The following is a 13,610-nucleotide window of genomic DNA, read 5'->3' on the forward strand; positions in this document are numbered from 1 at the left end:
GCTCGGAGGAATTCGATATTCAATACCCTTGTTATATCTCGGAAGCATACAATGGTCAACGTGGCTGCCGTCGACATTAAGACTAACCAGATTTTAATCTTTTCCAAATCTTTCAAATCGTTTGAAAACTGTCAAGTTCACGTGAAAGTAACGTGCCACCCACATATAATGCCTTTTTTTCTTGTTATTTATCCCTCTCTCTTCTGTGTGCCACCTTTTATCACACATAAGCTTAACTAAAGAAAAATCGTTTGTAAATAAAACATTTCTGTCACGCATACTTAGCTGGGATTCAGTAGTTTGTAACGACCATAACACATGCTTTTTTTATTTGTTATGTTTTGCAACAACCACGCGGAAAACAATTATCAATGAAGTCAATCTTTCTGAAGAAGGATATTCTGTTACCAGATAGGTTCGTGTCAAAAATACATGAAACCTGACCAGTGCAAGAAATAATCTTACAAATGTTACAGGGAGGTTGGTCTACATAAAGAGTGCTTAATTCAAGGTTCTTTGACTTGAAGATCATGTCGAAATGAGTTTCAATAAAACTAAAGTTTTAAAACTAAAACTCATGTTCATACTTTTACTTGGTTTTAATCATGTTGAACTTGGACTTTTCTTTCTGTCAGGGCACAACACTCACATATTTTCCCATGTTTTTACATTAATGACAGTTATTTTACTGTTACACCTACAAAGTCCAAGACTAGGCACTTGCGTCGCCATATTCACATTACCAGTATGGATGAAACACAAGAATGGCGTATGTCTCATCACATTCCTACAATATAAAGTAAGTAATAGAAAGAAAATAATATATGTTTGCAACAACAAACAATAATAAAAATTTATTTAACAAAGTGCACGAATTATTTAAAAATTACAGTAAATCATAAAAAGAAAAATACGTTCTTCGACAATAATATCGACCAATATCCCCTGCAGTACTGTTAACAAACAAAACACGTTCCTCGACAATAATATCGACCAATATCCCCTGTAGCACTGTTAACAAATAAAACACGTTCTTCGACAATACTATCGACCAATATCCCCTGTAGCACTGTTAACAAACAAAACACGTTCTTCAACAATACTATCGACCAATATCCCCTGTAGCACTGTTAATAAACAAAACACGTTCTTCGACAATACTATCGACCAATATCCCCTGTAGCACTGTTAATAAACAAAACACGTTCTTCGACAATACTATCGACCAATATCCCCTGTAGCACTGTTAATAAACAAAACACGTTCTTCGACAATACTATCGACCAATATCCCCTGTAGCACTGTTAACAAACAAAACACGTTCTTCGACAATACTATCGACCAATATCCCCTGTAGCACTGTTAACAAACAAAACACGTTCTTCGACAATACTATCGACCAATATCCCCTGTAGCACTGTTAACAAACAAAACACGTTCTTCGACAATACTATCGACCAATATCCCCTGTAGCACTGTTAACAAACAAAACGTTCTTCGACAATACTATCGACCAATATCCCCTGTAGCACTGTTAACAAACAAAACGCGTTCTTCGACAATACTATCGACCAATATCCCCTGTAGCACTGTTAACAAACAAAACGCGTTCTTCGACAATACTATCGACCAATATCCCTGTAGCACTGTTAACAAACAAAACGCGTTCTTCGACAATACTATCGACCAATATCCCCTGTAGCACTGTTAACAAACAAAACCCGTTCTTCGACAATACTATCGACCAATATCCCCTGTAGCACTGTTAACAAACAAAACCCGTTCTTCGACAATACTATCGACCAATATCCCCTGTAGCACTGTTAACAAACAAAACACGTTCTTCGACAATACTATCGACCAATATCCCCTGTAGCACTGTTAACAAACAAAACACGTTCTTCGACAATACTATCGACCAATATCCCCTGTAGCACTGTTAACAAACAAAACACGTTCTTCGACAATACTATCGACCAATATCCCCTGTAGCACTGTTAACAAATAAAACACGTTCTTCGACAATACTATCGACCAATATCCCCTGCAGCACTGTTAACATACAAAACATTTCTTCAACAATACTATCGACCAATATCCCTGTAGCACTGTTAACAAACAAAACACGTTCTTCGACAATACTATCGACCAATCTCCCTTGTAGCACTGTTAACAAACAAAACACGTTCTTCGACAATACTATCGACCAATATCCCTGTAGCACTGTTAACAAACAAAACACGTTCTTCGACAATACTATCGACCAATATCCCCTGTAGCACTGTTAACAAACAAAACACGTTCTTCGACAATACTATCGACCAATATCCCCTGCAGCACTGTTAACAAACAAAACATTTCTTCAACAATACTATCGACCAATATCCCTGTAGCACTGTTAACAAACAAAACATTTCTTCAACAATACTATCGACCAATATCCCTGTAGCACTGTTAACAAACAAAACATTTCTTCAACAATACTATCGACCAATATCCCTGTAGCACTGTTAACATACAAAACATTTCTTCAACAATACTATCGACCAATATCCCTGTAGCACTGTTAACAAACAAAACACGTTCTTCGACAATACTATCGACCAATATCCCCTGTAGCACTGTTAACAAACAAAACACGTTCTTCGACAATACTATCGACCAATATCCCCTGTAGCACTGTTAACATACAAAACATTTCTTCAACAATACTATCGACCAATATCCCTGTAGCACTGTTAACAAACAAAACACGTTCTTCGACAATACTATCGACCAATCTCCCCTGTAGCACTGTTAACAAACAAAACACGTTCTTCGACAATACTATCGACCAATATCCCCTGTAGCACTGTTAACAAACAAAACACGTTCTTCGACAATACTATCGACCAATATCCCCTGCAGCACTGTTAACAAACAAAACATTTCTTCAACAATACTATCGACCAATATCCCTGTAGCACTGTTAACAAACAAAACATTTCTTCAACAATACTATCGACCAATATCCCTGTAGCACTGTTAACAAACAAAACATTTCTTCAACAATACTATCGACCAATATCCCTGTAGCACTGTTAACATACAAAACATTTCTTCAACAATACTATCGACCAATATCCCCTGTAGCACTGTTAACAAACAAAACACGTTCTTCGACAATACTATCGACCAATATCCCCTGTAGCACTGTTAACAAACAAAACACGTTCTTCGACAATACTATCGACCAATATCCCTGTAGCACTGTTAACAAACAAAACACGTTCTTCGACAATACTATCGACCAATATCCCTGTAGCACTGTTAACATACAAAACATTTCTTCAACAATACTATCGACCAATATCCCTGTAGCACTGTTAACAAACAAAACACGTTCTTCGACAATACTATCGACCAATCTCCTTGTAGCACTGTTAACAAACAAAACACGTTCTTCGACAATACTATCGACCAATATCCCTGTAGCACTGTTAACAAACAAAACACGTTCTTCGACAATACTATCGACCAATATCCCTGTAGCACTGTTAACAAACAAAACACGTTCTTCGACAATACTATCGACCAATATCCCTGCAGCACTGTTAACAAACAAAACATTTCTTCAACAATACTATCGACCAATATCCCTGTAGCACTGTTAACAAACAAAACATTTCTTCAACAATACTATCGACCAATATCCTGTAGCACTGTTAACAAACAAAACATTTCTTCAACAATACTATCGACCAATATCCCTGTAGCACTGTTAACATACAAAACATTTCTTCAACAATACTATCGACCAATATCCCTATAGCACTGTTAACAAACAAAACACGTTCTTCGACAATACTATCGACCAATATCCTGTAGCACTGTTAACAAACAAAACACGTTCTTCGACAATACTATCGACCAATATCCCTGTAGCACTGTTAACATACAAAACATTTCTTCAACAATACTATCGACCAATATCCCTGTAGCACTGTTAACAAACAAAACACGTTCTTCGACAATACTATCGACCAATCTCCCTGTAGCACTGTTAACAAACAAAACACGTTCTTCGACAATACTATCGACCAATATCCCTGTAGCACTGTTAACAAACAAAACACGTTCTTCGACAATACTATCGACCAATATCCCTGCAGCACTGTTAACAAACAAAACATTTCTTCAACAATACTATCGACCAATATCCCTGTAGCACTGTTAACAAACAAAACATTTCTTCAACAATACTATCGACCAATATCCCTGTAGCACTGTTAACAAACAAAACATTTCTTCAACAATACTATCGACCAATATCCCTGTAGCACTGTTAACATACAAAACATTTCTTCAACAATACTATCGACCAATATCCCCTGTAGCACTGTTAACAAACAAAACACGTTCTTCGACAATACTATCGACCAATATCCCCTGTAGCACTGTTAACAAACAAAACACGTTCTTCGACAATACTATCGACCAATATCCCCTGTAGCACTGTTAACAAACAAAACACGTTCTTCGACAATACTATCGACCAATATCCCCTGTAGCACTGTTAACATACAAAACATTTCTTCAACAATACTATCGACCAATATCCCTGTAGCACTGTTAACAAACAAAACACGTTCTTCGACAATACTATCGACCAATCTCCCCTGTAGCACTGTTAACAAACAAAACACGTTCTTCGACAATACTATCGACCAATATCCCTGTAGCACTGTTAACATACAAAACACGTTCTCCACCAATAGTATTGACTAATATCCCCTGTAGCATTGTTAACAAACAAAACACGTTCTCCACCAATAGTATTGACTAATATCCCCTGTAGCATTGTTAACAAACAAAACAATATTTTTCACGACTACTGAACATGTAATATTTAACTAGGCCATTTATATCACCTTGTAGCAGTGCTAATGTAATAAATTATCAAATGTGAAGAGTTTCAGTTTACTGATTTCGTACAGGATGGAAACTGGTTACGTTTAAGAAATAAGACTGTAACAACAGTGCTTAGCTTCAACACATAAGAACTCATCCAGAAGTACTTGACTTCAAGAAATAAGAACTTGGATGGCAAAAAGTGTTACATCGACCAACAAACTATATAACTAAAATATATGTGTTAAATTTTTAAAAACACACTGAAAGTTTTACTTGTTAATATAAAAGACATTATACATAATATGTTGACGAGATCTATCATTATACAATTTATGAAAGTCGATATGTTAAGTATAAATGAACATGGTAGGAAACATTGACTAGCAAGATTACAGTATAATCACTTTGTCTTTAGCACAAGCACATAAAAACAGTTTGAAGTGAATTTTAACCAATGTAGTTTTTAAATATAAAATATTGTATATTACACTGTAAATATATATTGAAAATATTTACAGCATGTCACTCACACAAGACTGTTTCTTATCAGATATTCACGCCATCTCACTAATCACTCTGTGGTCGAGAATAGTTTATACAGCTTTTAGCCTATTTACTAAGTAACATTTAGCTATCTTTCACATTTTACTCTAAATGTCTAAAAGTAATTTTCAATTTCGGCTCACCTGTCTACGGAAAAACTTCAAGTTTCTGCTCTATCAATATTACGTACCCCAATATCATGTCAGCTGAAACTGTGCAACCATGAAATAGAGGACAGAAATCTAAGACATCTCTCTATTGGGCGAACAGTCGACGTCAATCAGCCAATAGTAAACGAGCTCTCACTATACCTAAGTAGGGGGCTTTAGGCATGCAAGGGCACATAGCAGGGACACGGTGCACTAACCCGAAGCGCGAGACAAGCCTGACACGTGTGCATGCCGAGAGTGATAAGCAGGCCTACGTATCTATATATAAATATAAAAAGTAACTGGATATCAGAGTCACCTCATCAGTGTCTGTCGCTGCACCGCTCCTGCTATAGGACAAGTCGGGACAATAACATTCCATCTTGAATAATAGAAGGGGTGTTCGGTTGGTATTCGATGCTCCTCAAAAATATATCTGTACAAAGAAACTAAAATAAACTATATTTTGTTACTCTCCTAAAACACCTATTTCTACCCCCGATGACTGAGCAGTAATAATTGGGTTTCGATACCGGCGATGAACAGATAACTTACAGTGTAGTTTTTATTTAACAACAGACTTTTCCGTCTTTGCTCCTTCACCTCTCCTATCTTGCTTAGTGTTCTAAAGTTTTCGTATTCTCTTATTCACTTTTCTCTTACACTATTGCATTGTCACCCGCCTAACACTTTTTTTTTATCTTTGGTTTGACCTTTGAACTCTGTTATTACCAATTCTATGTTTTTTCTCTAGATTCCTCAGTCTATAGTTTTTCCCGAATGTTCGTTTTTCCAAAAATTTGCACTTTCTTAAATTACTTTTGCTAACGGCTGTCAGACTTTGATAAATTCGAATTATTTTTGTTACTTCATTTACTTACTGAAATTTCATTGTGCGTTCTAATTTTTTGCTGATAGAGGCATGCCCAGTGTTTGTTCGTTTGCATGTAAATATAACCTTTTAACTTGATAGTTCGGGGTCAGCGATCTTATGGATGAAGTGAATAGAACATGAACTGTTTTAATGTGACATGAAAACCGGTCACCAGTTTGCTCAGGGAACACTCTTTGATCTGTCTTCTCTTGGTCATGTGCTCTGAACAGAATATTTATTTGTTTTGCCAACAAGTAAACGTATTACACGTTTTGTTCTTTTTGAATTTCGCGCAAAGCTACTCGAGAACTATCTGTGCTAGCCGTCCCTAATTTAGCAGTGTAAGACTAGAGAGAAGGCAGCTAGTCATCACCACCCACCGCTAACTCTTGGCCTACTCTTTTACCAACTAATAGTGGGATTGACCGTCACATTATAACGCCCCTACGGATGAAAGGACGAGCACGTTTGGCGCGACGGGGATTCGAACCCGCGACCCTCTGATTACGAGTGGAACGCTTTAATCCTCCTGGCCATGCCCGGCCTTAGACGTTTTACCAGCCTAACTATACTGCACAACAAAGTTTTTGCTTCTTGAACACTGTTAGGTGTTCCTTATAGATTTTTGGCTGCTGATCACGAAAATCACATCCAAGTTTGCCCATCGCGTACCGTTTCATCGAAATATTCAGTTTTGCTACATTGGAAAAACGATATCCGGACAACTGAAATCCGTCAATGCTTGGTGACTACTGATGGACACTGCAACGTGATGCACCGGACATTGAATACCTACGGAAATCAGGAGCAAAACCCTTTTAATTATGCTGAACTTAATAGCGTATTAGAAACATAAACGATATTAAATACGTTATTAAACTGTCTATTTCTCAGAGTTCCCACGTGATGAAGCAAAACCAAAACTATATTTGTGCACACCCACCAAGTACCTGTCACAATCAGCAAAAACTTTTCAGGAAGCAAAACTTTTCAAAATAATTGTTGTGCAGTGAGCTATCGAAATATAAACAAGAAACCTTAAACTATATATATATATATGCTCTTGTTGTTGTTTTATTTTGTATTAAAAATATCCGTCATTTTTGCCTTCCCTCTGTTTGATGTATAAACCTAGATATCTGGAATTAACATCAAGCGGATGAGACATAACAAATATCTCAGCTCTTTGATCTTTAGATCAAAACACTCCTTTAATATCAGATACGTCAAAAAATATCAACACGAGAGGATTAACATTATCTTATTATAAAATCTGGTCGGTTTCTTTATAAAATATCTCTCTGTGTCCAAAGATTATATAACAGATAGCCCTCGTGTAGCTTTGCGCGAAATTCAAACCAAACCAAAGATTACCACATAGTTTGGTGGCATCTGCGACAGTACTATTATATACAGAGTAAACAACATAAACTGACTTCTACAAGCCACGCCAGTTTTATGTATGTGTACGTTTGAGCATGGTGGATGTTTCTCAGAAGTCTTATGGCCACTGACAAGATTTTGTCACCATAAGCAAGAAAGCCTGATTTAAACCGGACAAATCAAAACGGATTTTTCTAGCACGAGCTCCTTACATAACGGACAATCACGTAGACCAGTAAACTTTTAACTGTGACAACACTACATTTAAAATACATCATCTTACCTTGGCAGACGTTAAGATTTTCGTCTTTAAGACGAGAATCACTGAGACACATTTCGTCGTTAAAAGACGAGATTTCCTGTCCCGACTCGTCTTGAAGCTCCAGGTAGCTTTCTTCGGTAAACACACAGGATTTTAGACAAAGGTCAGATGGTTCTTTGGAAAACGATGTAAATGTCAAAAGGTCATTCTGACTCCTTGTCAGGTTTGGCGTGTCTTGATCTTCGGCTGAACTTTCAGTCGACTGGCTGACCAGATCTCTCATACCCACCTGAACCAATACTCCAGCAGTTGGTGGGGATGTGAATTGTTCCAGATGCCTGGTGGACAAAATAACCTGGTTCCCAGACACTACTGGAGAACCGTCTTCGTTATTCTTCGAATTCATTGTGTTAGAACAGATTTCTTGTTTTTCTTTGTTCATGGTTGAGACCAATTCTTCCTTCTGTGACCATGTTTTGGTCTCCAAACTCCTGACTGATACACAACAGTCCTCGTCATTCTGGTGATTTACTTGATTATAGTCCTCATCAGTCTGATGATTTACTTGACAACAGTCCTTATCAGTCTGATGATTTACTTGATGAAAGTCCTCATCAGTCTGATGATTTACTTGATGAAAGTCCTCATCAGTCTGATGATTTACTTGACAACAGTCCTCATTAGTCTGATGATTTACTTGATGAAAGTCCTCATCAGTCTGATGATTTACTTGACAACAGTCCTCATTAGTCTGATGATTTAGTTGATGACAGTCCTCATCAGTCTGATGATTAACTTGATGAAAGTCCTCATTAGTCTGATTATTTACTTGAAAACAGTCCTCATTACTATGGTGAGTTACTTGATGAAAGTCCTCAGTAGTCTGATGATTTACTTGACAACAGTCCTCAGTAGTCTGATGATTTACTTGACAACAGTCCTCATTAGTCTGATGATTTAGTTGATGACAGTCCTCATCAGTCTGATGATTTACTTGATGAAAGTCCTCATTAGTCTGATTATTTACTTGACAACAGTCCTCAGTAGTCTGATGATTTACTTGACAACAATCCTCAGTAGTCTGATGATTTACTTGACAACAGTCCTCATTACTATGGTGAGTTACTTGATGAAAGTCCTCAGTAGTCTGATGATTTACTTGACAACAGTCCTCATCACTCTGGTGATTTACTTGACAACAGTCCTCAGTAGTCTGATGATTTACTTGACAACAGTCCTCATCACTCTGGTGATTTACTTGACAACAGTCCTCATTAGTCTGATGATTTAGTTGATGACAGTCCTCATCAGTCTGATGATTTACTTGATGAAAGTCCTCATTAGTCTGATTATTTACTTGACAACAGTCCTCAGTAGTCTGATGATTTACTTGACAACAGTCCTCAGTAGTCTGATGATTTACTTGACAACAGTCCTCATTACTATGGTGAGTTACTTGATGAAAGTCCTCAGTAGTCTGATGATTTACTTGACAACAGTCCTCAGTAGTCTGATGATTTACTTGACAACAGTCCTCATCACTCTGGTGATTTACTTGACAACAGTCCTCAGTAGTCTGATGATTTACTTGACAACAGTCCTCATCACTCTGGTGATTTACTTGACAACAGTCCTCATCACTCTGATGAGTTACTTGATGAAAGTCCTCAGTAGTCTGATTATTTACTTGATGAAAGTCCTCATTACTATGGTGATTTATTTGATAACAGTCCTCATCAGTAACTTGACACATATTTCTCACGTCTTCACTTTCAAACCTAAAATAGATTAACAACATTGATAAATTATTCTAGTTAAGTTTATCCAGCTGCTTAAGACGAAACCATTACAACATAACGTACAAAGTCACAAAAAGAGAAGCTTATTCATTATTTAAATAATCTAACTGAACCCCAGCAAGTTCCATAGATACAAATATACATTATCACAGAAATCTACTGCGTAAATCTGAGTTTGAGAATAAAAATCGTATCTCAGGTTTCACTGGAAATAATCAACACCGCAAGTTTTATTCGTTTTCACACAAGTTCTTTTCGTGTTAGCGCTCGATTAAGCATGCACTGGGTTACTTTCCATCCTCCATATTAATTATGGTAAGCTTACGTAAGTCGTAAAGAACTGGTTTGTACAGTGATAAGAATACCTGTTACACCAAGAGATGTTTTTTTTCATTTAACAAATGGAAATTTCATTTTTACGACACAAATTTAACAAGGTGTCCAAAGTTTCAAAAAGTACTTATTTAAAAACCACTGTACATCAGGGGTTCGAATGCACCTCAAACAGGGAATGGTAGTCAATTTTCTTTGAAATTTGCAGAATGACATGAAAGATCACTCTGCATTTAATGCCAATAGAGGTCGTAGTAAAATTAATAAAATGATGGACAAGTTTCAAACATATGGGGGGTGGAACGGATAAAGCAGTCAACATGTCTTCCTCTGTTGTCATCTTCTGAAAAAAGGTCATAACCTAGAATTGTAACGGCAGCTTAGCATACCATCCATCTTTTTTTTTTTTTTTTACTGTTTAATTTTATATTGAAGGCATGGTGGGAGTTAGAGGATATGTCATGACGAAATTTTTGTTATTGTTAACAAGTTCTATTGTATGTCACGTCTGTAGCTTGGGCCACGCCTTGTCTCTAAAAAATATACGACCTTAGTAAAGGGGCGAGAGAACAAGTTTGCTCTGGTATTTCCAAAATTAAAATGAAACAACAACAACAAAAAAACGTCTACGATTGTACAAGACCTGCTCAAGATTTTTACACAACAACAACCTCAACGCAAGGCCAGAAGAATATTAAATTATTATTCGTGTCATGTCTGACCATCTATTTCATGCATTCTTTGCATAACAAATGACTCAATCTATTGTAAAAGTTAACGTTTCATGGATGCAGACCACGGATCAATCCTCTAAACACCTCAGACGTTTTTTTCCAACTCTTCGTGGGTCGTTTTGTTTGTTTGTTTTTCAATTTCACGAGAGCTATCTGTGCTAGCCGTCCCTAATTTAGCAGTGTTACACTGCTAGAGAGAAAGCAGCTAGTCATCATCACCCACCGCCAACTCTTGAGCTACTCTTTTACCAACGAATAGTGGGATTGATTGTAACATTGTAACGCTCCACGGCTGAAAGGGCGAGCATGTTTGGCGTAACGGGGATTCGAACCCTCGGATTACGAGTCGAGTGCCTTAACCACCTGACCATGCCGGGCCGCGGGGGTTATTAACAAATGTTCATCACAAGTGAGTGGTAGAAACTTTATGAATATTGTTGTGTACAGCCGGAAATCAAAATGTTCCTCGTTAAATAACTATATTTTTGTTTCCATGGCGATTCTTCCACAACATAACAATTTTGGTTTTTCTATTGTCAATACTGAAATAACGTATATCCATGGCATTTAAGTTAGCTTGTAGGAAAACAAACTTATTACCTTGATATTTGGGTGGTATGAAGCTAAAACGAAAAATCTCTAAAAGAAAACCGGTTTCACCATATTCATATGTACACATATTCTATAGAAACTAGCTGGCTCTCGATGTGCGTTAAGGGTTCGCGAGTAGGCTTAACGTACAGTCAGAAATATAAAATTGAAAACAGCACTCTCAGTGAAGCTCACTTCTTTCAGAAACTTCTGGACAATAAGCCACAACCTCAGCCTTAAGGGTGAAAACCAATTTTCGCGCGTAATCGTATGTTTCTTATTGTCGTTCCAACACAAACTTTCAATTACCTAATAATAATGTTTCAGTTATCCTTAGCTACTTGGTGGCCCGACACGGCCAGGTGGTTAAGGTACTCGTAATCTGAGCCCGGCATGGCCAGCTGGTTAAGGCACTCGTAATCTGAGCCCGGCATGGCCAGCTGGTTAAGGCACTCGTAATCTGAGGGTCGCGGGTTTGAATCCTTGTCGTACCAAACATGCTCGCTCTTTCAGCCATAGGGGCGTTATAATGTGACGGTCAGTTTCACTATTCGTTGGTAAAAGAGTAGACTACCAGTTGGCGGTGAGTGTTGATGACTAGCTGCCTACCCTCTAGTCTTACACTGCTAAATTAGGGACTGCTAGTGCAGATAGCCCTCGAGTAGCTTTGCGTGAAATTCAAACCAAACCAGCGATTTGGACTTTTATCTTTCCGATTTTGTTAACTGAGGTTGTCACCATACCAATACCAAGTCCACCATTAATCTAATTACTGATTTAAAAAAAGCACATGTCTAAATAACGGTGGTTCCTAAGTTGGTACCAACTGTGTTGTTACAAAACAGATATAGGAGTACTGGTGGTTCCTATATAATTGCCAATTGTGGTTTATAAAATACAGATGTTTGAGTACTGGTGGTATTTATATTGCAACATCTTGGTTGTTACGAAATACAGATATTTGAATGGTTGTGAAACCTTCACTGCTCTGCACTGTGAGAAGTGCAGAGCAAAATATACAAATATTTTGAACAGTACATGTTGTAAAGCAACATGTTTACCACACGTCACTGTTCACAACAATCATATTGTGTTTTCACTGGCTAGTTACTGTTGCAAATCAGTGATTTAAGAAACTGGCTGTCATTAAACGTAATAAGTACTTCAATATTTTATATAATATATATACGTATATCTGTTACTCAGATATATTGTTTTAACTTGTTACGAAACGTATTAAACACTTCCAACAATGTTCGTTATAAACTTGGGTTTTCTCTTTCGTTAATTAATTAATTTGTTTGTAGATGAGCACAAAAAAACTACACAATGGATTCTCTGTGCTGTGCCCGCTGCGAGTGTAAAAACCCGGTTTTCAGTGGTATGAGCCTTCAGACTCATCGCTGAGATTCCGGGGTCAAAATTGTTTGTTTCTTTTTTGGAATTTCGCGCAAAGCTACACGAGGGCTATTTGTGCTAGCTGTCCTAAATTTTACAGTGCAAGACTAAAAGGAAGGCAGCTAGTCATCATCACCCACCGCCAACTCTTGGGCTACTCTTTTACCAACGAATAGTGATATTGACCATCACATTGTAACGCCCCCACAGCTGAAAGGGTGGGCATGTTTGGTGCGACAGGGATTCGAACCCGCGACCCACCTGACCATGACGGGCCGGGGGCAAGATAACTACTGTTTTTGTTTTGTTCATTTTGTTTAAATAAAACGTTGCTTATATTCCTGTCCTAGTTTCGAGCAGACGGGAAACGGGTCTCGAAACACTTATTGTATGATAAATTCAACAGAAAGTTGAACGTGTTGTTGCCTTGTGTAACCCTAAGATTCTCGAGTTTCAACTTTAGGCTATGTTAGCCAAACTTCCTACACAGGTGGACATATATATATGTAGCCTGGGGTTAGAGAGGTCAAGAGTTTGTGCAATATTCCTTTGGAAACATGTCCGCAGCAAGCTGTTTCACTATATCTGAGGGACAGTGGTGTTTCTAGGGTATTTATTTGTGGGTGGGGACGGTGAATGAGGGAGCAAATA

General features: G+C 37.6%; 1 protein-coding gene across 1 annotated transcript in view; it reads right to left on the reverse strand.

Moving 5' to 3' along the window:
• Nucleotides 1-13,610, reverse strand: part of LOC143245866 (uncharacterized) — a 132,455-nt gene that overhangs the window by 57,960 nt on the left and 60,885 nt on the right. The window contains exon 3 of the mRNA XM_076492121.1: nucleotides 8,126-9,882. Within this exon, the coding sequence (XP_076348236.1) occupies nucleotides 8,126-9,882 (1,757 nt within the window). The remainder of the gene's footprint in view (nucleotides 1-8,125; nucleotides 9,883-13,610) is intronic.

This window comes from Tachypleus tridentatus, chromosome 3 (genome assembly GCF_004210375.1).
Source record: "Tachypleus tridentatus isolate NWPU-2018 chromosome 3, ASM421037v1, whole genome shotgun sequence".
NCBI classification, from domain to species: Eukaryota; Metazoa; Arthropoda; class Merostomata; order Xiphosura; family Limulidae; genus Tachypleus; species Tachypleus tridentatus.